The sequence below is a fragment of the Chanodichthys erythropterus genome, chromosome 22 (assembly GCF_024489055.1).
Source record: "Chanodichthys erythropterus isolate Z2021 chromosome 22, ASM2448905v1, whole genome shotgun sequence".
NCBI lineage: Eukaryota > Metazoa > Chordata > Actinopteri > Cypriniformes > Xenocyprididae > Chanodichthys > Chanodichthys erythropterus.
This window is the reverse complement of record NC_090242.1, coordinates 18,979,782-19,007,351: the sequence shown is the minus strand read 5'-3', so window position 1 is coordinate 19,007,351 and position 27,570 is coordinate 18,979,782. Positions and strand designations below refer to the sequence as shown.

The 27,570-nt window shown below is 34.5% G+C and overlaps 2 protein-coding genes across 6 annotated transcripts in view; one reads left to right on the top strand and one right to left on the bottom strand.

Moving 5' to 3' along the window:
• Positions 1 to 971: 971 nt before the first annotated feature.
• Positions 972 to 19,700, top strand: gfi1b (growth factor independent 1B transcription repressor). 4 transcript variants are annotated; one of them, XM_067375901.1, is made up of 8 exons: positions 974 to 1,221; positions 1,724 to 1,841; positions 2,568 to 2,735; positions 2,888 to 3,117; positions 4,171 to 4,308; positions 4,402 to 4,567; positions 5,049 to 5,182; positions 19,597 to 19,700. In XM_067375901.1, the coding sequence occupies exons 2-8, from the start codon at positions 1,736 to 1,738 to the stop codon at positions 19,657 to 19,659; spliced, it is 1,005 nt and encodes a 334-aa protein (XP_067232002.1). In that variant the 5' UTR covers positions 974 to 1,221; positions 1,724 to 1,735; the 3' UTR covers positions 19,660 to 19,700. The 4 variants fall into 4 exon arrangements, with proteins under 4 accessions (XP_067232001.1, XP_067232002.1, XP_067232004.1 ...); XM_067375903.1 differs by lacking the exons at positions 5,049 to 5,182; positions 19,597 to 19,700 and adding an exon at positions 4,768 to 4,985 and having other exon boundaries at positions 976 to 1,221; XM_067375902.1 differs by lacking the exon at positions 19,597 to 19,700 and having other exon boundaries at positions 978 to 1,221; positions 5,049 to 7,600.
• The window catches only part of bcr (BCR activator of RhoGEF and GTPase), a 69,411-nt gene continuing 58,669 nt past the window's right edge, over positions 16,829 to 27,570 (bottom strand). The window contains exons 13-23 of one of the 2 annotated variants that reach the window (XM_067375898.1): positions 27,451 to 27,555; positions 26,989 to 27,063; positions 26,766 to 26,863; positions 25,046 to 25,177; positions 21,751 to 21,810; positions 21,560 to 21,669; positions 20,533 to 20,672; positions 19,891 to 20,025; positions 19,682 to 19,787; positions 18,410 to 18,572; positions 16,829 to 18,195 (exon numbers count right to left, since the gene is read on the bottom strand). In XM_067375898.1, the coding sequence (XP_067231999.1) occupies positions 18,106 to 18,195; positions 18,410 to 18,572; positions 19,682 to 19,787; positions 19,891 to 20,025; positions 20,533 to 20,672; positions 21,560 to 21,669; positions 21,751 to 21,810; positions 25,046 to 25,177; positions 26,766 to 26,863; positions 26,989 to 27,063; positions 27,451 to 27,555 (1,214 nt within the window). In that variant the 3' untranslated portion in view covers positions 16,829 to 18,105. Of the gene's footprint in view, positions 18,196 to 18,409; positions 18,573 to 19,681; positions 19,788 to 19,890; positions 20,026 to 20,532; positions 20,673 to 21,559; positions 21,670 to 21,750; positions 21,811 to 22,687; positions 22,791 to 25,045; positions 25,178 to 26,765; positions 26,864 to 26,988; positions 27,064 to 27,450; positions 27,556 to 27,570 lie in introns of those variants that run through there. The other variant, XM_067375899.1, reaches the window with a different exon arrangement.

The window sequence follows — 27,570 nt, the reverse complement described above, 5'->3', positions numbered from 1 at the left end:
TAGTACAGCGGCCTAAAATAGTCGATTATGAAATCCTTGCGATAACAGAATTCGCGATTCTGAGTTAAAAGTTAAATTATCTTAGGTAATTTACATTGTGAGTGAACTAGCCAGTCAAAAATAGCCAGTTAAACTACTTTAATGCCTATTTGAGCTCTCAGCAAACGTTCACTATTTTATACAAGGTGAAGGAAAGCTAGTAAAAAAAGAAAGAAAAGAAAAACTGCAACAAACATAAGAAAGAATTTATATTTTGAACAACAGTCACCTGAAAGTGCGCTGCAGTTCACCATCAAATCCACACGGGGGCGTAAATACATCAATCGATCCCATCATGCGCGCGCACAAGACAATATAAAACTGATCTCGGTAAATCTTTCAATGAACATTATTAAATGGGTAAAACGTACCAGGATTATAGACACTCAATAAATAAACATGTAAGAGTCTTCCAGCGCTTAGTTTTATAAACAATGAATTATTAGCCTAGTTGTGCTTTTAATAATCAAAGATATCATAAAACACCTAAGGCTGCAACCAAAACACAACTGTGCAAATAAAAGAAAGCAAACATTCTGAGGTACCAACATTACAGGTTTGGTGTGTATTTTTGAGGGGTACGTTCAAGCAAAGTTTGTTGCTGGTTTATTGGTCTTATGTTTAAGCCCGCTAGATGTTTTACAGGAGATAAGTCAACAGATGACCAATAACAATGCTGGTGATGGATTATTAAATTGGCAGAAGATTATTTGAGGAAAATGTTTTGCAAAATATTTTGAACCTTTAACGCATTGCTCTGTTAACTAGCCTAATTAAACGCCTCACAGTAGTAAATATAGGCCTAAAAATGTAAACAAATGTTCTAACTATCATTTTGAAACGATAATTAATATTGGTTAAAATATCGTAAATATAGTTTTAAAGCATTATGTCCAAATATTGCCTAACAGGATGTGTTTGCATTCAGTATAGTCAAATGTCGCACCTGCTCCGCCTGTAATTGGTTGAAAGCTCAGTCAGATTCCACCGCAGAATTATCGGATTGAAAATCAGGGAGGGGAGTTGAAAAAACTCAACGCAACCAACTCACAGCGATGCAGTGCTTAAGTTTCTAAACATCACAACGGATTTCCCACAACTTTTCATCACGAAGTTCGCGACTTAATCAATCAAAGGACTTTAAACATTCATTTTTTTTTTTCAATATCTGCACCATTTCAGGTAAGCCATTTCATAATAGGCTACATTTGCAATTAAAATCAATTATTTAAAAGTTTAAAACATTTTTTAACCTCAAACGTATGTTTAATATAATTAAAGTAAATATATTTATACATATAAATATTTAAATATAATTTATTATTCAATAGCATGTTATAAAATCGCTCTCAAACCAGAGCAAAGTTCGACTGAAACTTTCAAAACATCAACAGCAACACCAAAAATTGTAGCCTATAATAACTGTGCAAATTTTCACTTTGTTATTTCATATATATATATATATATATATATATATATATATATATATATATATATATATATATATATATATATATATATATATATTAAGAGCTTTGAGCAGGCTGTTTGTTATATGATATAGCAATGACTTTATCATCACATTTGTCAATTGTATTTAAATGGATCATTTTACAGTTTTGTTATAATTTTGTAACAGCAAATGAAAATGGACGTATCACAGCAAACAAATCTCATTTTACAGAATCACTGAATCATGCCACGATCGTTTTTGGTGAAAAGCAAAAAGTCCTATAATGTGCATCGACCCATCGACACCGAGCAAAGTGAACAGAAGCTCCCGGACCCTGCAACCAAACCAAGTAAGTGACTTTATTATATTTCAGTAATACTGAATTGATACTGAAATATTTATTTTATTTTCAACTTGACTTTCAAATTCACCTGTGTGCATGTGACACCGTCTTCATGAGAGGAACAATCTATATGTAGCCTAATTAAAATATTGTTGGTCTTTGTATAAGTTTTATATTGATTTTCTTACAAATCTTTGAGGAAATAATGATGAGCACCTGTCAGACTGATGTTTGCTGATGCTTCATCCTCAGGCTGACTGTTATTTGATTCTAGGGCTGTGTCTCAAAACCTTAACAGATGCTTCCTTAAGACAGCATTATGTGACTTGTATGAGCTCTGTAGCTCAACAGACTGTATTCTGTGGAAGTTTGTAAGCTGTCTAGCGGTTAGGGTGGATGTTATGAATATGCAAACTAGGCCTATTCAAAGAAGCCAGCAGTACTGTCACTGGATTATAACTGTTCAGGGTTCAAAATGTAATTGGTGTAATTAAACGTTAGGAACAATCTCAGATCTGCCAGTCACATGGGTTTTCATGTACACATACCTTTTAATGGTCACAAATAAGCTTATTGCAAAAAGGAAAGTTAGTTCTGAGATCAGTTCTATTATATGAATGCAACTTATACTTTAATATTTTTTCGAATTCATTGACATTTAAACATTTTAAGTGTGACCAACGTTTTACAGAAACTCTATTATGTTGATTGCTGCACCCATGTATTTCTTAGTCCCAGCGCTGGTCCCTTTGGAACGTAATTCCCCGGAGCGGCCCCAGGTAGAATCACTCGCTCGACCTTCCCTCAGAGACTCGTATGACATCGTCAAGTGTGAGCGAGAGCCCGACTGCCCAGTACCAACTCTACCTGAGCTGACCAGACGGCCGTTTTACTTATCCGGTGAGTGTTTGTGGCGCACTGGTGTAAATATCTGCCTGCTAGTCACATCTTGTTCTTCCTTTATAAAATCATATTGTTAAGTATCATGTGACATCTCTAGGGCAGATTTAGACACAAGCATCATCTTAATGATTTAACTCTACCTCACACAGAGCCTCAGCTGGCAGAGTTTCCTCCCTACTACAAGAGCTCTTATGCATGGGATCATGTTCCCACAACATTTGACTTCAGGCAGATGGGCTTCTCTCCATCGCTCCTGCAGCACGCCAGCAGCCTGTACGGAGCTCATCTGAAGCAGAGCTCAGAGCCTCCTCAACCACTGGACTGCAGCACACACTACTCACCTACGTCCAACACCTACCACTGCATTACCTGTGATAAGGTTAGATATTTATTTGTTTATAGTTTGCTTAGGTATATTTTTATGAGTCTTTTATCAAAAATGTATCATTATTATTATTTGTATTATTTTTAAATATTTTAATTTAAATGTAATAGTTTTTATTTCTAAATAAATTATAATACAATTTATATCTAAATAAAAATAATAAAAATGATCAAAATTACATTATATGTGTGATTATATATATATATATATATTGTATGTATGTATATATATATATATATATATATATATTGTATGCGTGTATATATATATAAATACATGATAATTTCTAAATAAAATAATTGTTAAAATTAGATTTAAAAAAAATGAAAATTATAGGAATAAAATATATATAATAATAAATAAAAAAATATTGTTTTTTCCTTTTTAACACACACACACGAAAATATATCATAATTTATAAAAATTTAAAAATAATAAAAATGATTAAAATGTGATTTTTTTAAATGAAAATTATAGGAATATATTTAATAATATATAAAAACTATTACAATTATTTTTTTTTCCTTTTAAATACACACATATACATATAATATATGTGATAATATATAATCATTTATTTATAAATAAATAATTAAAATTAGATAAAAAAATTAATATTAAAGTAATAAAATATATTTAATAATATATAAATATGATTAAAATGTTTTATTTTCACTTTTTAACACACACATTATTATATATATATATATATATATATATATATATATATATATATATATATATATATATATATATATATATATACTTTATAAAAATTATTAAAATTAGATTTTTTAAAAATGAAAATTATAGGAATAAAATATATTTAATATATAAAATATATTAAAATTTTTCTTTCCTTTTAAACACACACACGTATATATATATATATATATATATATATATATATATATATATATATATATATATATATATATATATATATATATATATATATATATATATATATAAACACACCATTTTAAATGAACAGTAATATGTAAATATTATATTTATTGCATCTCTGGTTTCTGTCCTCTTCTCCAGGTGTTTTCCACCCCTCATGGACTGGAGGTTCACGTCAGACGTTCTCACAGTGGCACGCGTCCCTTTGGATGCAGCATCTGCAGAAAGAGCTTTGGCCATGCAGTTAGCTTAGAGCAACACATGAACGTCCACTCTCAGGTACAAACAAACCATGCTGATCCATTGGACATCAGCTGGCATTTGGATAATGTCAATGAAAGAATTCATTTTGTTGTTGTTTTGTGTTTAAAGGAAAGAAGTTTCGAGTGCAAGATGTGCGGAAAGACCTTCAAACGCTCCTCGACGCTGTCCACGCACCTGCTGATCCACTCGGACACACGGCCGTACCCCTGCCAGTTCTGCGGAAAAAGATTCCACCAGAAATCCGATATGAAGAAACACACCTACATCCACACAGGTGAGACGACACAGTGTGCGACTGTGTGTTTGTTATGTCGTGGTTAAAAAGAGATCTGTGATAAAGCTCCATCAATAACAGTCTCCCAATAACAGTTTTTCCATGTTATTTGGAAATGCATGTTATCTCTACACTCATTCCATGTAAATCATTAGAACAGTTACATTCACTTCAGATGCTAAAGTTGGCTTGCTTTCTAGGGTGTGTTTCCAAGAGCGGCACAGCTACAGATAAATCAAGAAAAGGAGATTAAACAAATGCTTGATTTGCATAGCTGGTCTTCCTGCTTTCCTGATGCCTCTCTGAAAGTTACCTTTGCGTGTAGCAGACAGCCACTCCTGTGTTGGAAAACAGAACAAATCTGGGTGGCACGCAAATCCATGCTTCAAGCTGTTTTAAAGCAATGATTTTTCCAGTGTTTCATACCAAATAAAATGGGTTTCAAATGAAATATTTAAAAAATGGTTATGTTTGTTTGCAGGTGAGAAGCCTCACAAATGCCAGGTGTGTGGCAAAGCCTTCAGCCAGAGCTCCAACCTCATCACCCACAGTCGCAAACACACCGGATTCAAGCCGTTCGGCTGTGAGATCTGTTCCAAAGGCTTCCAGAGGAAGGTAGATCTTCGCAGACACCACGAGAGCCAGCACAGCCTTAAATAACGGAGGTTGTACATGGCGTGGCGGACAGCAGGAAGCAAATGAAGACCACCAATGGCTGTTGCTGTAAAAAAAGACTCATGTTAAAGGGATAGTTCACTCAAAAAATGAAAATTCTGTTATCATTTAGGACCCGTTTACACTAGTGCAATCCTCGTCTAAACTGGTGTTTCCACAGTGTTTCAGAAACGATCTCCGTCTATACTACACGACCGAAAACGCATGTCACATGACCGGGTATGTGCGTAGAAGTGTAAACAGTTGCCTCTTGCGCATGTAGGCAGCTGCAGTATTAAAAAATGCAGTTTAACTGCCCAATGGCTGCTAAAAATGACAACAAAGCCAGCAAAGATTGCAGTTCAGTCTCAATGTTATTGTTAACACGGTCGCCAAGGATACAAAGACAGCTATTGTTTTCAAAAGTCACCGTTTTGGTCAGTTTATACCGAAACGCAACCCCAGCATTTTCAAACTAAAACGGGATCTGCAATTTTTTTTTCTAAAGTCTCTATTTTTGAGGTTCGAAAACACAAAGTGTGTAAAAGACAGGCATAACCGTAGCAAAACGTATGCGTTTTAAAATAAAAACGCACTAGTGTAAACGGGGCCTTACTCACCGTCATGTCATTTCAAACAGTGTTGTTTTTGTTAACTAAAACTATAAAAAATGTTTTTAGTAATTAAAATAAAGCTGAAATAATTATTACATGAAAAGCTTAAACATAAAATCACATAAATTACATGCTTTACGAAAATAAAATTAAATCAAAATAACAAAAAATGAAAATTTGAAATTTTGCAATGGCAACTAACAAGTTAGTTTAAGTTGAAACACAAACACAAAAGAAGATATTTGAAAGAATGTTTTTTTTTTGTTGTTTTTTTTTCCCCATACAATGAAAATACCACAGAAGAAAGTAAGTCACACAGGTTTGGAATGACATGAGGGTGAGTAAATGATGACAAAATCTTTTTTAAAAAAGACTTTCTTTATTTTATCCCATCAAAACTGTAACCTGACAAGCAGGAAGTCCATCAAATTATTAAAATGTCTATTTTAACTATGAAATCATGCATCAGCATCCGCATGCCAAGTACAGCCACCATGAAGGAGTCCAAATATATTCTTTCATTTTCTTTTATTTTAGTATAAAAAGTAGTAAGATTGTATGGTAATATTTAGATTGAAGTTTTTTTTTCTTTTGTCGTGTTATTTATAGAAATTCTTGTCACAAAAACAGTGCTAAATAAATGCTATTGTTTGAAATAAGTTGTAAAGTGCTTGATCAATAATTCATAAAAGTGCACTTTTAAATCTAGTTGTGATATGAAGAGAAAGGGGAGGGCTGCACATACTGTAAATGTGTTAAGAAATCAGTCCTGGTACAGTGTAAAATGAGAAGAGTCCGCAAACAAGGCTTAGCAGTGTTTGTCTTCTCGTGTCCCCGCCCTGTCGAGGATCCGGATACACAGTTCCGTTGGCCCTGCTGATGGTTCTGCACACTGCCAGAGGCTGTGTGAAATCTCTGGTGTGACTGGAGATAAAGCTTCATTCAAATAGGTACCTGGAACTCTACATGCAAATCTCCTGCCTGGCAGGTTTATAAACTTCATGTGGCTGAACGAACGGACCATGTGGGCCAGAGTTTGGAAGAGAAAGGCAGTGCAGCGAAACAAAGAAATTTATATTGATGAATGGGATGATTCCTGTGATTAAACTTTGACTTCTTAGTCTTAGTTATGCAAACATTTTGACTAAAAAGATTTACTGACGTCTGCTTCTCAGGTCACTCCCCATTAGTCGAGTTCGAGCTGCTTTGCCAAACAAATTCCTACTGACACAGCTTTACGCACACCTCCCCTCTCAAACAAAAGAGACAGTTAGGAAAATCCAATCCATCCAATACAGCCTACTGTAACATAAATCACACATTACACATCTCTGTGGTTCCTTCAGAATGCTAAACCATGATCACAAAAGGAAAATACCAAAACATGGTCAGGGCAGGTATGTGTGGTCATTCAGCAAAGAGGAACTTATTGAGAAAAAAGCTGAAGAAAGTTAGTCAGAAATCTCATCACTTCCACTGCTGACCTGTTCCCCATCTGCGCCCAGCACACCTGCTCGCCTGTCTAAAAATGTAGGAACAGAAATCAGTGTCCGCATCAGGGTGGAAATAGTGTCTCTCTAGTACAGTTGGTAAACAAATCTGTGGTGCCCATGCAAATTATTATTTTCATTACCTCAGCAACGGGGTCTGAGTCAGACTGAGGACAGTTACAGCCACATCCTGGAACGAGACAGTAAATCCAACAGCAAATCACAATCTTGTTCAAGGAACCAATCGGTGTCAGATTTGGATGACTGACAATGTATGAGCAAACAGGATTTTAGGACTAAGACAAGAGGGTGGGGTGACATGGAGCCTTGAATGGAGAAAGGGGAAATAAAGGGGCAAACACACACCTGAGTTCCACTTCCTCTTTTTCTGTTGTGTGTGTGTGTGTTGATTTTGCATGATTTTGTAAATCAGAAAACTGTTTGTCCACCATTCATGCAGCAGTGCACTAACAGTAATTTCTGATTCTGATTAAACCGGTTTTTGTAAATGCCAGTTTGCTAATACCTCAAGTAACAACATACACTTTTCGTCAAAAGTTTGGACACACCTACTTATACTTTCAGTGAGGTATGAGAGACTGTGTTATATTTGTAATGATTATATATACAGTGCTCAGCGTAAATGAGTACACCCCCTTTGAAAAGTAAAATTTTATAAAAAATCTTGATGAACACAAAAACAATTTCCAAAATGTTGACAAGACTAAGTTTTATATAACATCTGTTTAACTGATAACATGAAAGTAAGGTTAATAATATAACTCAGAACAAAATTTTCAGTTTTACTCGTGATGCAAAAATGAGTACACCCCACTGAAAGTCTCTGGAGCAAAGCTAAATTTTAGACTACAAATGTCTAATTTAACAAGAACTCAACCACAGGTGAGTCTAATTATTCATTACACAGGTGTCCAGCAGACAAAACTGTATGGTGTTGCAAAGGTGAGGAATACAAAGAAAAATGCATGGTGCCTACAGTGAAACATGGTGGTATCATATTATGTGGGACTGCATGAGTGCTGCTGGTGTCGGGGAGCTGCATTTCATTGATGGCATCATGAATTCACAGATGTACTGCTCTATACTGAAAGAAGATGCTACCATCACTCCGTGACCTTGGTCTTCGTGCACTTTTCCAACATGACAATGATCCTAAACATGCATCTAAAGCCACTGTTGGACTTCTGAAGAAGAACAGGGTGAAAGTGATTCATTGGATCCTGATCTGATCCCAATCGAACACCTATGAGGAATTCTGAAGAGACAAGTTGAGCATCACTCTCCATCCAGCATCCAGTCTCTAAAAGAGGTCATTCTTGAAGAATGGAAAAGATAGATGTTGCAAAATGTTGCCAACTTGTTCATTCCATGCCTAGAAGATTTGGTGCTGTCATTAAAAATCATGGAGGTCATACAAAGTACTAGATGTAGTAGTATTTGTTGTGGGGTGTACTCATTTTTGCATCACACTAATTTGAGTAAAACTGAACATTTTGTTCTCTAAGTTATATTATTAACCTTACTTTCATGTTATAAGTTAAACAGATGTTATACTAAACTTAGTCTTGTCAACATTTTGGAAATTGTTTTTGTGTTCATTGAGATATTGTTTAACACACACAGTCAAACCAGAACATTTCATTCATTATTACAGTTTATTCACTATAGTTTAAAAATGGTAATAATAAAATATGACAAGATCTCAGAGTTAAACTGTGTCGTAAAAAAAAAAATCTTAATTATGTCAGAAAACACTTTAGCAAAACATGGTCAGGTCAAAGTGTCTGAATAATTTTTGGTTCCAAATTGTTATCAATTTCACTGGTAGTCCACTGTATGAAGAATTTTTGGGTATAATATGTCACAGTTTACTTTATTTTGCTATCCTCACTTACATAAATGAAACTTAGTTTTATGAAACTGTTTTATATTATTTTTAATCCTGTGACGGCAAAGCTGAATTTTCAGCATCATAACTTCAGTCACATGATCCTTCAGAAATCATTGTAATATGCTGATTTGATGCTCAAGAAACATTTCTTCTTATTATTCACAAGAAAAGATTTACAAAGGAAAACTTTTGTAACATTAAAGAAATGTCTTTACTATCACTTTTGATCAATTTAATGTATACTTGCAGAATAAAAGTATTGATGTCCTTCAAAAACTTACTGAACCCAAACATTTGAACGTAGTTTAAGCTATACAGACCATATGTGTCAGAGAAACAAGCGCACAGCCATCTTTACAATTTTGTGTTTGAACTCCCGTTTTTGCAGTAGCTCTGTATATTTCTATGTCATTGTTGTCAAAGAGTAATTGGCTGGTGAAGTGGATTTACTTATTGTAGAGTTAATGAAGTTTATCGTGAACATTGTAATGTTTGAAGCGGATGTCATAAATGTTAGTAAACCGGGAACAAAATGAGCGGTTCATTCAGAAATCTGTAAGATCTTACCTTCATGCTGTACAAATACATACCGGATGACAGAACACGGCTAGTGTAGCCCCCCCCAAAAAACCTTGAAGTTGATATCTCAAAAATTGAGCCTGCTAAAAGGTTTTAAAGTACTGTTTCAATAACACAATGTCCAATTTCAAAATGGTGGGTTTTAAGCGTTCGAATGGTATATGATTACTAAAATATGTGATAGAGAAAAAAGGCAGTACAAACCACACCAAGTGTTCTGTTCTGCTAACAGGACAGACTATTGTGTATCCCCGGATGTTTAAAAAAAAATATGAGTCTAAAGTGTTTATGAAATAAAAAAAGCATTTGCGACTTTTTATCTCACAATTCTGACGTCTTTTCTCTCAATTGCAAGTTATAAAGTCAGAACTGCGTGATATAAAGTCAGCATTGTGATATAAAGTCAGAACTACGTGATAGACAACTGCAAATATCACGCAATTCTGACATAATAATTTGCAATTACGAGTTTAAATCTTGCAATTCTGAGATAAAAGTCAGAATTGTAAGACAAAAATTAGCAATTACCTTTTTTTTATTTAGTGGCGGAAACAATCTTCCATTCTTGTTGGCCTCTTTTCCTTCACGATCCACTACAACTTATGCATAAAGAAAAAACTTTTCAGTTTTGTGAAGAAATTCATACATTAGCACAACTTATATTTGTCTACAATACTGATTTCATGCATTTACACATAAACCTCATCAATTCAAATGTTATCAAAAGATAATCAAAATTCAGTTAAGCATGAGTAAAGTTTGATTTTAATCTTTTAATATATTCCAACGAATCATACCTACCATATGTGAAACTCACTCAGCTTTTGCAGCTGTTTTGTATTTGTCTAAACAGTTGATTCAGAATTAATTGTCAGGAACAATAAGAGATGTGCCTTCAGATATTTAGGACTGGCCAACATCATTAAAAAACAAAACAAAACTTCAATGGTTTCGCTGCCAAAAGCTGTTAACGCCTGCAGGCAAAAAGAGAAATTTGACCTATAGTGTACATCAGTCCGCTCCTATAAACAATGTTAACACATCCACACTGAACCAATGCACCAACCTTCAGCACAACATGACACCAATACTCCAGACACATAAAATCATCATATATATATATATATGTATATGCACAGAAACATTCACGAGAGGTCACAACAGCTTTCAAGATTACAAAAGCAGAGTGGTAGAGTGAAAGGGAGAGACAGGGAGGGATGAAGAAAAAAGACAGAAGGTTAGAGATTTGCTTAACAAATGAGCAGATATGCAAAACACCCTGACTGCGCTTGCCCGAGGCAAAGCAGCAGTCGACAGTGTGAGCGAAAGCAGAGACCTTATCACAGACGGGACTATCATAAATGAAAATGATCACATTAGAAAATAAAGACTTGAGCTTTCTATTAAACTGGCTGATTGACTGACTTTTGCAAAACATTATCTTTGTTTTTTTAAAAATGAACTTCATATGCTCCCGAAAGCAAAAAAAAAAAGCTCCTAAACAGCACTACAAAAGTTTTTAAAGAATGTAAAATTAGAAAACATAAAACAAACATAAAACGAATCATGTAGATATTTACTTTAAAACGTGTTTGCCTTACAGCTTGCTACAGAAGCAAAAAATAATATTTATTTTGAAGTCTTTCTATCTACAGTATATGGAAATCATAAGAGTATATTTACAAGTGCTTACATAAGCGGCCATGCACAAAGACGTGAACGGTTTATGTCTTATGAGACCTCAGTCCACTTTTTTTTTTTTCTTTAAAAAGCTAGATGCAGGCACGTCTCTAAAAAAATGCCTGTCAGGGAGTTTTATGGCTTTGGAGATGAGGAGAAGACGCAGATAGACAGCTGGAACGTCACGCCAAGAGCGGAGCGATGACACAGCAAGGCCCGAACCACACAGATTAGAGTGGGACACCAGATAAGGGGCAATCATTATTTAAATCCACTCAGAGGATTATGCATTGGCCTATAGCATTCAGAGACTAAAGATATATGGAAAACAAATGAATGCTTTTATTGCAAAAGTGTCCTGATGATAATTTGTCCTTGTGCTGTGTTTCATATCTCAGATGATTTTGAGGGGACGGTGCAGTTAAATATAAAAGAATAAAAGTGATCTAATTATAAAAGTATTTTAAAAATCTAGACAACACCACAGCAAAGGTTTTAGAAATGTGTTCGTTTCATATGGTGTAGAATTTTTTTAGTACCATTTCTAAGAAAAGTTTAATTTTAATGACTCTAAAAATGTTGTTAAAAGTTAACATTTTTCTTACACATTGATATGAGGGTGCTACATATCTATTTTAAAGTAAAATGCATTTCTTATTATTACTACAAAAAAATATAAAGACTTAGTAATTTACAAATATTACTTTTTTTGGAGTCGCACCACATGACATTTTACAACCTGAACTATAGCTTCACCTTAATAATAAATATATAATAATAAATATATTTATATAATATTTATTTATTTACTTTGCAATTTTAAAAAACTTACTGATCCATAAATTTTACTTTTGGGGGAGTCACACCACATGACATTTTACAGATGAACTACCTTGCCTTGTCATAAAAAGATCAAAGTATCTTATCTTAATTTAATGGATAAAAGTAGTATTTAATATCTATCTATCTATCTATCTATCTATCTATATATATATAACTTATATAACTTTTTTAAAAAATATAAAGACTTACTAATTCACAAATATTACTTTTTTTGGGAGTCACACCATTTGACATTTTACAACCTGAACTAACCTCGCCTTAATAAATATATAAATATATTTATATAATATATTTTTATTATTTATTTAGCAAATATAAAAATTTACTGATCCATAAATTTTACTTTTGGGGGAGTCATTGGGGCAGCACAGCCTTACTTACAGACACAGACTATACTTACTTATAGTCAGAACTGACTATATAATTAGGAAAACAATACAAATTTTGAAACATTCAGTAGCATTAGCTAGTCACATCTATGTTTTTCTGCATTTGCAATGTTATTGGCAATATTATTATTGTTTTTGAATAGTCATGTGAAAAACAGGTTTTCATATAGCCTAATCTTTACTGAACAGTGCTATTTTTTGTCAACATCTAGCATGCAATGTGATCTTAAAAAAAAAAAAAAAAAATCAGCAGGGTTTTCATATAATCTATACTGAACAGTGCTATTTTTGTCAACATATAGCATACAAACATGAATGAAAACAACCAAAAGTTTTCCATCTTTAAGACAAACAGGTTTCGCGTATAAATGCATATTGTATATATATATATATATATATATATATATTTTTTTTTTTTTTTTTTTTTTTTTGCAAATATAAAAACTTACTGATCCATTAATTTTACGTTTGGGGCAATCACACCACATGACATTTTATAGCATGAACTAACCTTGCCTTATAAAAAGGTCAAATATCTCATATTAATTTAATGAATAAAAGTAAAAGTATATATACTTTTTGACAAATATAAAGACTTACTAATTCATAAATATTACTTTTTGGGGGAGTTGTACCACGTGACATTTCACAAACTGAACTAGCCTTGTCTTGTCATTAAAAGATCAAAATATCTCATTAATTTAATGAATAAAAGTATATATATATATATATATATATATATATATATATAGAATTACTACTTATTAATAAATATTACTTTTCGGGGGAGTCGCACCACATTTTACAACCAGCCTCAGTTTGTCATAAAAATTTTAAAATATATATTATTTTAAATTAATAATGTAATACAATATTAATATAATTAAAATAATTAATACAATTAAATAGTCTATATTAATATTTAAAACAATAAAAATAAATATAGAATAACTGCTATAACTAAACATTCTTATTGTAGAAGAGGTATATTCAAGTCACTGTACTGTGTATGAACTGTACGAATATGTATGTATGAATTGGATTTTTAATGTACTTTTTTAATAAATTAGCAGATAAGATGAAGAAAATATGCATCCCAACATTGACCCATAAATCACAATATTTAACTTACTGAGGTTACAACACATGGCTCAAAACAAAAGTTCCCTCTCATGATTAAAGGGAGCAGATCAGTCTTGCTGTGGATGCAGGAAACGTGTGTCGGGTCACATACAAATGGCAAACCAGTGATACTGACTGATTGACAGATACCAGACAAGAAGGGTGGGAGGGTTTGAAGTTCGGTGACCAGCCAGGAGCAAAACTGCCTCAGACACAAGGATCATCAAAACGGCCTGAAAATGAGGCAACAGAATGAGAAAGCAAAAACCACATAGTAGTGAGTGAATGTAAAAAGGGGAGACATGGAAATGAAGTGGGAGAGGAGGAACTAAACAAGGGCTGGTGAAATCTGAAGGGAGCAGGCCTCTCAGAGCAGGCAGGGCCATGATGTGAGCGGGATAGTCTTATCTGACCCCATCCACGCTGCAACGGTCAGAGCTTTCATGGCCTGCTGAGGGAGGAGCGACAGCCGGAGGAGAGAGATAGAACTGTGGACACGAGTAATCAGACAGCAACAGACAACACGACACTCTCTTTCTCACTCTCTCTCATAACAGCTCTATGACAAAATGTCAGTCTGTATTTTAACTCAATCCACCCCTCCTGTTCCTCAAAGCTCAGAGTCTCATATTATGAACAGGAAACAGGGCTTCTTATCGGACAGTGGAGGAAAAGCAAAAGCACAGGACTAGACATAATGCACCAAAAATAAATCTACTAAGCTGCTCTCATAGGAAGCTGCCATCTTTCCTGATGTCATCATGACATACTGATGAATACATTTAAATAAGACTCTATGGAACAAAAACCATTGACATACAAAAATGGGAACTGACTATATAATTAGGAAAACAATACAAATTTTGAAACATTCAGTAGCATTAGCTAGTCACATCTATGTTTTTCTGCATTTGCAATGTTATTGGCAATATTATTATTGTTTTTGAATAGTCATGTGAAAAACAGGTTTTCATATAATCTATACTGAACAGTGCTATTTTTGTCAACATATAGCATACAAACATGAAAAAGTTTTCCATCTTTAAGACAAACAGGTTTCGCGTATAAATGTGTATATATATATATATATATATATATATATATATATATATATAAACCGTATGTCAAATGAGTAGAATTGCCTTAATGAAACAGAAAATAAAAATGTAAATAATACACAATAGCACTAAGCACAATGAAGCAATGTAAGTAAGGCTGTGCTGCCCCAATGTGGACACATGCAGTATTACATATGCGTAATACAAACAGTGGAGTTTCAAAACATTGATGGTAAACATTAAGAATATATAATATATAGAATATATAAATTAAGAATATTAACTCAAATACAAGGCAGAGAAACTACTGTGGTGCCCCAGATTAAATATGAAAAGTAATTTTTTTTTGGGGGGGGGGGGGGGGGGGAACACCATGAAGCAGCAAGTATTCATATACAGGAGGTTTTATTCAACATTTTGTGTATAAACATAGGCCGCAAACGCCTTCCAAACATTTCAGTCTGCAGAATTCATTATCTATTTGTACAGTCCTATAACCAGAACATTAAGATATTAGCAATAATAAATAGTGACAAAAACCTTAAGAGGAAAAGGGGAGAGCATCCATGGCCTGTCCCAGTGGCTGTCCAGCATGTCTTCATGTGTTTAAAGGCAAGATTTCAACATAAATCATCATAACATTACAATGAATGAAACAGATGGACCCCTTGCAGTGCTTTCATGACCAATCATTTCAAAACTGTTATACTTCATGGATACAAATAAATCTGTTTCTTGCATAATGCAATATCAGACCGCAGAAAATGTGATGTTCATAGACGCTTCTCACTGTGTGTGATAAAATCTCATTACGATCACATTAGTCTTTAAACGATGTGCAGTGCAAAGAAATTGCTTCTCAAATATCATGCGCTGCATCACTCCCATTGAACCAGAGCATACGTCCAATATTTCTAACCCAGTAACATTCAACAATCTAAATAAGCACATTAAATAAGCAAGTGACACAATGGGAATGCTTTGAATCATCTAATGCCTTTTGATAGCAACAGATCACAGTTTATGTTAAGAGTTTCATATTACAAAAAGACAACTGGGGACATCTCTGACATGTGATGCTGTAAAATTCATATCTTGTATGTTGAATTCAGTTCGGACAGGTGAAAGATACAGGAATGTACATTTAGTGCCGACAATCAGAGAAGAGGACAGACGAGATGAGGAGTCTCCGATAATGGGAACGCACCTTTACTGCACACTTTAATGCAAAAAAGACGGTGGATTAACAGAAATTCCATTTCAGTCACTACACCCCTTTTTATATATATGACACAGAGTTCAAAAATCCTTCTACAGTAGCCAGAATTTGGTATAACATTACAACTCAAACACACAAACAACACTTATCAAACATAAAAAAAAAAACATTTTTAAATCAAAAAACATGCCTGCATGTTAAATAATCTAACTAAAGCACCTTTAACTGAAATAATAAAATTAAGAGCACTAATTTTTACTGATATAACAGAAATGCTATAAAGACAGAATACCTGTACTGTTCCTGTACTGCATCGTTCTTGGCGTCCATTATTAACTCTTTCTTCATTAAACCATCTGACAGGACTAAAGGGTAACAGTTTGTGCTATATACAGCGTTGTGTTCTTACCTTAAAGGGATAGCTCACCCAAAAATGAACTTTCTGTCATCATTTAAGTTGTTCCAAACCTGTTTGAGTTTCTTTCTTCTGCTGAACACAGAAGAAGATATTTTGAAGAATGTCAGAAACCAAACAGTTGATGGTCCCCATATACTTCCATAGTATTTTTTTTTTCATACTATGGAAGTCAATGGGGTTCATCAACTGTTTTGTTGCACACATTCTTAAAAATATCTTCTTTCGTGTTCAGCAGAAAAAAGAAATTCCTACAGGTTTGGAACAACTTAAATGGTGACAGAAAGTTCATTTTTGGGTGAACTATCCCTTTAATGTCTTAAGACGAGACAGAGGCACTGCTGTATGGTTCTCAGCGAGACATAAACCACAGTGTGCTGTGAAGCTAGAGAGAGAGCTGATGGGAACAACAGGAGAGTTTAAAGCCAATGCACGCTCAAAAACCTCTGCGTTTGGTCATCTCTCAACACTAGATATACGGCAGGGGAAACGCTAAAATTGTGTGCTATCCTCAGAGCATCTTCAAATCCTGAACGGATTCAAGAAGAAAGGAAAAATAAGAGGATATGTAAGGAATCTACAGTACTTCATAACATAGATAAGTTAGTGATAAATGTAGACATACTCTGAAATGACAGCGATGTTGATATCTGTCCCCAAATAAATAATCATAATTATTCTATATGTATTACATAAAAAACTTATAATAAAAAAAAAAAAATATGTTGACCCTTTTGGTTATGTACTTAGAAATTTATGAAGGTTTATCTCTCTCCCAAAATATGAGGGAAAAATCTAAACTACAAAAGCATAATGAACCACGTGTCATATGTTTTTAAACACACTCATGAATCCTTAAATATTGCTTGATAGAGAGGTATGGGCCAAAAAAAAAAAAAAAAAAAGAATCACAACAACACTGACAATAACAGAACCAAACACCATCTTCTACACAGAAATCCTATTAAATTAAGTCCTTTAAATGATTGACAAACACTAAGAGAAGCTAGTCATTTGACTTTTAAAGAGTCTGCAATAAGAACTACGTTGAACTGCCATGTAATTATCTATCACATAAAAGGATTTGGAGCTGGATACTGAATTGTAGCAGCACAGAAAGAGCATCAGTGACCAGTGGGGACAGACAAAATGAGGACAAACATAAAGCCAGAAGAGACAGAATTCACTGTCACCAGCTGATATGAATGACCGTTACAGGCCCACATACAGGACACAAGAGCATGCTCAGCGATCTGAGTCACAGAATGCGGAGCGAAGGTGCTGAACGGACACTGATGTTCAGAGAAAAATAGGCAGTTTATATGGAGTGTTCAGTAATATTCAAGATGTGCTCCAAGTAAGTAGAGTTCTTCAATGTTTAAAAGGGCTGCTGTGCCCCCTAGTGGCGGCAGCGAGAAAATGCGCAAAAGGCGAAGCACTCCTGCTTTTGCCCAGAAGGAGTAGCTCTTGTGCATTCCAGTGTCCGTATTACCTAGTGGGTGGACATACTCGCTTGCTCTCTTTCCCACTTGTTTGACACTTACAATAGGAATAAGCACTCCTTTAGACCTCCGTGGAAAACAGGATACTCTGTCTCTTACTGTCTGGGGTCGGGATGGTCTCCAGCTGAAGGAAATACAGCAGAACTTGCACCTACAGAACCAAAAAAGGCAGAACATGTCAGGAGGTGTGTAATTGATAAAACATAGGTTCACACCATAAATGCGTTTTTCCATTGTTTTTACAAACAGAGACACGTTTAATTAATTTTCTGTGGTACTTGACAGAATGTTCATACACTTTAAATTGTAAATAGTAAATCATGGTTTTCCTTATGGTTTCACCATGAAAATAGGTCTTAGCATACCTGTGACATGACTTCCAGCGACCAGCTGTCCCCCATCGTGATAGGCTGTGTGGGGTTAGTGGGGATCTTGCTGTCCTTCTCTGCAGGTCGCAGCAGGGTTGGGCCAAACACGGTGGCCAGATTGTGAAGAGACATCTTGTTTACACTCTCCTTTTCTGCAACCCTAAAAACAAATTTTCAGGAAAATGAAACTTACTTTAAACCCATTAAGATTGTTTTGCATTGTGTGATTATTTTCATTTCTCCTTCTAATTCCAAACAATTATGTGTTATTCAAATAAAAAATGCATTTATTATTACTACATTATTCTTAAAAGTACTTATACAGCTTGGTAGCACTTGTTGTATTGAAAAAAAAAAAAAAAAAAAAAAAAAAAAAAAAATGTGTTCAGATAGGAGGATTTAAAGTAATGAGTATGATTTTTTTTCACATTATGGTAATGAGAATTTGAGGGGAAAATGTGCTAAATTATCATGGAATTATATTAAAAAAAAAAAAAAAAAAAAAAAAAAATCACACCAGTCCCAAAGTAAGCTTTATATAATTTATTTTCTTATAAACCACATTTCAATCGAAATTATCCAGAACAATTTGTCCCAGGAACTTTTTGTCATCCTCCTAAGCTTAGTAAAGCCTGAACCTCATTGTCAGTCCATCTGTCATATTTTTTAAACTCCACTGTTGATTCGAATAGCAAACAATCTTACTACACTCACCGCAACAGACAGAAAAATGATGGTTAAAATAAAATGCTGCGTGGAGTCAACCAATCAAAATGCTGCATGAGCTCATCCAATCAGCAAGTCCCACCCCCAAAAGTTCTGGATCTTTGAAGTACTACCCAGAGAGCAGATACTTTCTGAGGGGGAATTTTTACCCGGAACTTCCTGTGGTCGAAAAACACAGAGTACCACCCCAAAGTTCCTGCGGTGGAAATATGGCTATAGTCTTTTTTATTGGAATTGGGGTGAAATTTGACCTAGACATCTTCATTGTGAGATTCACTAAACCTTTTAATAATGAAGCTAGCAGCACTCCGAGAAGCACCAAGTGATGTAACCAAGCAGAACGAACTCTGGAAAATGTTTTTGTCAACCAAACACAGCCTTAACCCTAACACTATCTCAAATCCTACCCCTAAAATCATCCAACTTAGATTTTTTTCTTCTTTTTTTATATGTTCCAGAAACGATTGATGTTGATCCAGGATCATGTATTCCTTGTTGTTAAGCCTCTAAGAACATTGTGAAAGACATTTCAATCTTGCCTACCTCTTGAGATGATCCAGCAGGAAGAGGAAGGTGACCAGGTTGGGCTCTGGTAGAGACAGCAGGAGGTTCAGCATACAGCTCTCCTTAGCTACACTGTCTGAGAGAGCTGCAGAGTAACAAGGACATAATCAACATGGTTCTCCCTTTAAGAAGCCAGGCCTGCTCAATACTTAGCATTGTGTTTTGTAAGTAAAAAACAATTGACAAACCAATGCCTCCTGCAAAGTTAGGGTAGAGCTCGTCGGTGAACAGGGGCTCAGGAAGCTCCCTGAAGTATAGCTTCAGTGTTCCGGCAATGGCATTCACATCCATCTCGCTCATCATTACTGACACATCTTTATTATCTGTTGGTGAGAAAGAAAGAAAGAAAGAAAGAAAGAAAGAAAGAAAGAAAGAAAGAAAGAAAGAAAGAAAGAAAGAAAGAAAGAAAGAAAGAAAGAAAGATCAGCAACTAAATTGGCTGACTGAATATATCTGTCATTGCTCTAAAAAAAAAAAAAAAAAAAAAAAAAAAAACAGGGCATGATGTACACAGTACACAGAAGGAATTGGATGAAATATTCTGAATGATATTAAATCCACAATCTGACTTGTGATGCAGCCTGGAATTAAACCACACCATGTTCATCTGAACTTTAAACAATTGTTGAACCAAACTAAATCAACACAACTAATTTCAGCCAATTGATGACTGTTTACTATTGTCTTTTTTAGAGCTGTTTTAGAGCACAACTGAATTATGTTTGCATCACTGAATCATTATTTTCCTGTTCATCAATGTAAAGCTGTTTTCTGTATGGTATAAAGCACTATATAAATAAAGGTGAAATGAAATGTCAGTGGTCACTCACTGGTGTCAAATGCAGTCTTGAGCGCTTGGATGTCAGTGGCCACTCCTGAGACACGGTAGATGCCCACTTCCTCCATTCCTCTTCTTTCGATCTCTTCTAGACACTGTCTAACTATGTAGGGCACTTTAGAGCGCTCCCGTCTAAAACAATAAATAATACCAATATCACAAGACCAGCCATTTGATTTTAAAGATGAACTGATACAAGGACACCATTTTTTCCATTCAGCAAAAAACAAGATTTTGTGTTCGCATATATCATCAGCCATTACTCCAGCCTTGATTCTTCAGAAATCATTCTAATATGCTGATCTGGTGCTCAAGAAACAATTTCTTATTATTATCAATGTTGAAAACAGCTGCTTAATCATTAAAAGCATGTGTTCACTGTACATTTTCATTGTATCGAAAAGAGCTGTTCAGAAATTGAGTAGAATAATGCCTTTATAATAATGCCAGAACAAACAAAGGTTTGCAATGACATGAGGGTGAGTAAATGACAAACATTTTTTTTTATTATTAGATGAATTATCTCTTTAATGTTTTACATTAATCAGCTGTAGATGCTGCTTATGTAAAGACCTTTAGTGTGCATTTTAGAGTCTAAGCATCTGTACTGGTGTTGTCATGTTGTTATTATAGCATTAATTGGTTCTGCCCTTAAACCCATCAGGAAGCTCATTACAGACAATCCTCATTACTGTCAATCAAACCAGACCATAAACACTGCACAGAAAAAGAGAGTTCTATGAAGCCTATAATTTTCTGTATTGAAAATTATGTATTCTGTATAATTTATTACATAATACATAATATTATACAGAATACGTATTATTTATTATAATTTATTAATTTATTATTCTGTATTATGTATTCTGTATCATTTCCTTTGGCACAGTGAACACCTAAACACGCACAATAACTTTTATAAGCATCAAAATGTGGTGCTTTAATCTCCTTTGTGGAAAAAGGACATAATAATTTTCTAGTGTATGTCTATCCTCATAAAAAAATGTGTGCTGACTCACTTTGTCACTGTGGAGATGTTTACTCCAAACACACCCATGGGCTTCCGTGAGGGCATTCTCTTCAGGCTGAACTCCCGGCTGGTGAACTTTATGGATATTTTCACCTCAATCTTCGGAAAAAGGTGTATATTTAGTAATTATAGTGATGGATGGTAGGATTCCAGCAGAGGAGCAGATGTGGATATACTCACCCCATTCATAGGGATAACTGTTCTCTGCCAGTCTTTACCCTGGAGCATCTGAGGATCCAACTGGATAAGAAACAAGTAAAAGACATGGAACATTTGTCTTTGCTGCGATCTACAGGGGTTTTGTATTGGCTACACGTGTGTCTTTATCCGTTATAAACACCACAGATATTACAAAGTGTCTGAAGTGATGTTAACATTTTTCATAATGCCAGTTCTCCTTATACAGCAGTTTTGCACATCATCAGCCAATTTCTATGACCCCTCTAAACAAATGTGGGGCCATCTGGAGTGGGCCAAGTTCAGCATGTTCCTTTCCCTCATCCTGGCCTAATCTCCATATGGTCTCGTGTAAGGCCTGATCCTGCTCTGCTATCTAATCTCATCATCTCAGTCATTACAACCTGTCTGTCAACGGGGCAGGGAGAGTAAGTGCTGGGGCTTTGCCCGGCCAAACACCAGTGCCAACTAAGGTTATTAGTGCTCCAGTGGCACAGGAACCCGCCCCCCATTAAATATTTTAACAAATATTTAATAGTTTCTCAACTAATATAAGGCCATAAAAATACATGTATTTTATTTTTTTAGGAATTTAAAAAAATGTTTAAAATATTCTAGATAAAGTATCACATCACACTGCAGGACTTTGCCAGTCACTGCTTAAACATTTTCCCATACACAGCTGTTAAACTAGTGATTATGACTGAATACAGCTTAACATAAACAACAATCTGTCATTTTTCCCCACCTTTCTTCTGTGCAGGAAATTCTGTATACGGCACCATAACCTTGTTCCTTTGCCTGCTTGCGAGGAAATGTCTACTTCTACACCCTCCGCCAGCCCCACATCACAGTCCTCAAAGGGTGGAGAGCAGCTCCTGCCCTCCTCAGCCAGTCCTACCACCTCATCTTCACTCATCTCCTGCCCATCTATGACTGTGCAAAAACTGAGCAGAGATCTTCAGCTGGAACTGGAACACGTCCCTTAGGATGTGGAGTGATATGGATCTTGAGGATCATCCTTAAGGGTTACAGATCCATTGCTGCAATTCAGCAACACGCTGTTGTCATAAATTCAAATAACTCAGAAGGTCTCAAGAAGCTCTTTTGATAATAATAAATCCTCAGTCTGGTGCAACTTTGAGATACAGGGATCCAATTACTCGCTGCACTGCAAATGCTGATTTTCATCCAGATTCTTCAAGAGTCCCAAAATCTACTGTTGTTCACTGAAGGATCTATTTTCCTTATTTCAATATTTACTGTCTCAACACTGTTTCCTACTGGAAATCTGCATGACTTTCTCTTTCTGCACCTTAAGCTGTGAATAGATGATCCCTTGACTTACCTCAGGCTGAGTAAGCTGCCCTAGCCCATAAATCCATCTACAGCCACTAACATTCAGTGCACCAATCAGAGCAGGTTTATTCTGCTGCCATGCAGTGTTACAATCATTTTTGTGAATTAAATAATTTTCACTAACTGAAATAAAAGCAAACATAATAATAATAATAATAATAATAAACTAATAATAATAATAATAATAATAATAATGGACACACACACACACTACTGTATTTTATAAATTATAAATATTAAACTAATAATAATAATAATAATAATAATAATGGACACACACACTACTGTATTTTATAAATTATAAATATTAAACTAATAATAATAATAATAATAATAATAATGGACACACACACTACTGTATTTTATAAATTATAAATATTAAACATGAAAAAAGGCACTATGAAGTGATATACTAGACACCCCTGAGGAATTTAACAGAATTTAAATACTATTAGTAAACACATTAAGAAGCCCTAAAATGCTAAAAAACTAAATATACTGATGAACTCAAACTAGCAGTCATATAGTGAAAACTAAAACAAACAAACAAACAAACAAAAACTACATGAACTATAAGCTAAACTGATATGGCAAACTTAAAATAAAATTTAAATAACTATTAATTAAAGTTAGACTAACTTTTTTGTTGTACAAAATAGAAATGAGTCAATACATGCATCAGATTCAGCTTAACTGTGATTGTAAATGTGATGGCAGACCACTGGAAGCTGTACTTGTGTATAAGGAGAACTAAAAATTTAAATAGCAATGCAATAAATCATTGTAAAGATTAAAAGAACATGATTTGATTTTACAAAGACCACAATACTTGACTACACAAAAATGAACAAACCACAACAAAAATGCATTTTATGACTTGGGGACTTGAGAAGAGCTTCTCAAAGTCACAGCTGGCTGATGGGGGGCCTTCTAAATCAAGTCAGAACCAAGAGGGATCATAGTACAGCCCCCTTAATCCCTCCCCCTTCCCCCATGATACCCCAACCGACACTTTCAACCAATTGCGTTTAAACCTAGACTTTACAAGCAATAATTTGTAAGGCAAAAGAATTTTGTGCTCTTTGTATGACCCCACAAAGCTCTCTGGAGAGGGGACTGATAGGTCAGCTGATCTGACATTGTTTTGGATGTGACATTTTCAGACAGGACACATGAATTATGGATGATTTGACGCCTTAAAAGCCAGGGCAGAGTGAATAACACCCTACCTATTAAAAAGAAGATTAAATGTCTGGAGTATAAAGGCCAGTCCCCATCTGGGATCACATTCTCTCATAAGAGCAGATATACCTTTGACCGGACTCACTGAGTGCCTAGATGGAGAATGACACTAACTCACAATAATTTACATGACAGCCAAGCAAATTTATGCCCGCAACGCACCTGTTTAACCAGTAGGAATTTGTCAATTTGATATATAGATTCCAACTACCATATATATAGGTTAAATAACTATAAAAAACATACTAGTCCTCAATGAGCTCAATAAATGACTAGTGGGGTTGATGGATGACTAGTCGATCATCCATCTAACTTTTGTTTGTATATACCAAAAGCCTGGGTGATACCAGTGTTGTTACTGTTAACTAAAAATATTAAAAATCATTTCTGTTAATTGAAATAAAGCTGAAATATAAACATAAGATGAAAAACTTAAATTAAAATGTTGCCCAAGTCACTAACTGTAATAAACTAAATCTAAATAGAAATATATATAAAAAAAAAACGAATAAAATTGCCAAAAGCACATCAAATACCATAACATTTAAAAATTAAAATTAAAACTAAAAATATGTAAATATAAGCTAATTAGAAATTTGATTAAATACAATAATAGCATATAAGTAATACTAAAATAACACTTATTAAGAAAATAACAAATGGCAAAATGTTCGTTGCAGTGTATTGTAGATCATACCGCGATTTGTCCTTTGCCCATAATTCTATCTGTGCTCTCTCCATCCTCCTTGTTCATCTTGGCCTTGTTGTAGCTCTTTTCGTAACACAGTAGACGTAAAGTCTGAGAGCCCTCCAACTCAATCTCAAACTCCTGAGGCAAAAACAATACATATACATAACAATTACAAATGCATACATACAGTAGCTAAAACATATTTTTGGGAAAATAAGTAAATAATAAATATATATTTAAAAAAGCTGCATGCTGCTGAATAATAATAACAATTATAATATTAGGGCTGTCAATCGATTAAAAATTGTAATCTAATTAATTACATACTCTGTAATTAATTAATCTAAATTAATCGCATACATAATTTTTGCGGTGAAAGTATAAAATATTTCAATTCAGATGAATCAATGCAGAGTTTTTCCTGGGTCAAAAATGGTCTTCGGTGGTGACAGACATGGTCATCCACACAAACAGTAAAAAGTGCCCTACCCACGTGCGAGCCCAATACTGACAATAAAGTACCCGTCACTCTCACTGTAATTCTTTCTTGCCCTCTTTGCAAAAAAATAAAAATAAAAAAATAAAAGTGATTTTATAGCTTTGTAAGAGAAGATGCTTTTTTGCTGAACCTGAAAAGTATTAAAAAGTAGCATTTAGAAGTTATATTAACTAATAATATAATTTTCTACCATATACAATTGAATGCACCTAGCTAACAACAACTTGCTTTGTTCTGGTTTCACCTCACTCCAGTCTAAACTAACTGATTTCATAGGTAGGCCTAATTTACTACACATTGTCATTTAAATAACCTGAAAATATTATTAAGGCTAATTTTACTAACCACTCTTGCTAAATGGGGTAAGCACACTTATGTTCTCATTTCAGAGTTGTTCAAGTAAAATAATTCATTATAGACTATGTGGACAGATCAGTTGTTGTCATGAATCTGTTCAAATGAGTCATTAGGTCACAAATTGGACATCGCAAAAGATTTGTCAACACGGAAAACACTTCACCACTGGATAGGATTTTCTTTTTGTTTACTGAAAGTGTGGTGCCTCGGGAAACATGGATTCGGTCTAACAAACTTTAAGCATTGTGTCAGTTAATTTAGATTATTATGTGTGAGGTTGAGAGTGCAAAGACGGCGCTTACTTTGAAGAGAGCTCGCGCGCACGAGGGAGGAGCTCTGCTCGTTCTGTCCGTCAGCGCAGCAGTCATCTCCCTCCTTCATTTTACAATCGAATGGTGGCTACAACAGCTCCAGGTTCAAAGGTCAATACGGAATGGATTAATCTGCGTTATTTTTTTTAACGTGTTATTTTTTCTCAGATTAATTCATCGAAATTAATGCGTTATTTTGACAGCCCTAAATAATATTAATAATAAAACAGCACAGAATGCCAAAATTTTGTTAGAAAAAACAAATACAGTGTCGCTTTTGAACTTCACTTTTGTCAACACCAAACAGTATAAGGGTACTTCTGACCAGATTTAACACCTGCTATGCCTCATTTCTTTTTCTTTTAGTTTTCTCCCCTTTACTTTGTGGGATGGTAATTGCTCTTAATTAAAATATAATATAATTTGTCCAGAAGGCCTTCGTATTCCACATGGCCTCACTTATGTTGCTCTTAATTAAGAATTATAGCCTCAAGAGCATTCAGCAGGCAGGTCTTTTCATATCGGTGGTGTATAGACAGAGACGAGCATGTGGGATTACCTCATTCCACTTGGGCTCTGTGGTATATCTGTACACTCTTGTTTTGGCTTTATTCACAAAGATACCAAAGGAGTCCACCTCTAATGTGCAATACAGATCTGAAGAGAGGAAGAGGAAGAGTTACTAATGCTTTAATGTGGTGTTAGGACAGGTTAAGCAAATGTATACATGAACTTTGATAAGCACAGAGGAGGAGGAAAGGAGGAAAAAAAAAAACACGTACTTAAGCTCTGTTTAAGTCCAGAGGCAGAATGGACAATTACATTCAGGAATCCATACAGTCCAGTAGATTCATCCTCTGTAAGTAGAGAAAAAATAGTGGAGAGGACTGTTCAACAGATTTTAAATACATAAAAATAATATAATAAAAATGAAATATTGTTCAAATAAAATATAATAATAATAATAATAATAATAATAATAATAATAATAATAATAATAATAATAATAATAATAAACTTCTCTGGATTTTTCTCTGTAATTTGGTCAGATTGCTTTGGATAAGATATGACATTATTGGTTATACCAATAGAAAAAAAAGTCATTTAAGATGTGGGCAAATTTGATTTATTTTATTATTTATTTACATTTTGCACTGAACAATCATGCACAATAAACCCAGGAGCATTTAACAACAACAGAGCTTTGATTTCATGTTGTCTTTACACTTGTGCACCTTTCTTACCCTCTTTATTGACAGTGAGGGGTAGTTGATGGACAGTCTGGAGTTTGACACAAGAGTTGGTGAGCATCTGAAGCTCCATGGATGTCAGACTGAAGCTCTTAAAGCCTGGAAAATGAGTAA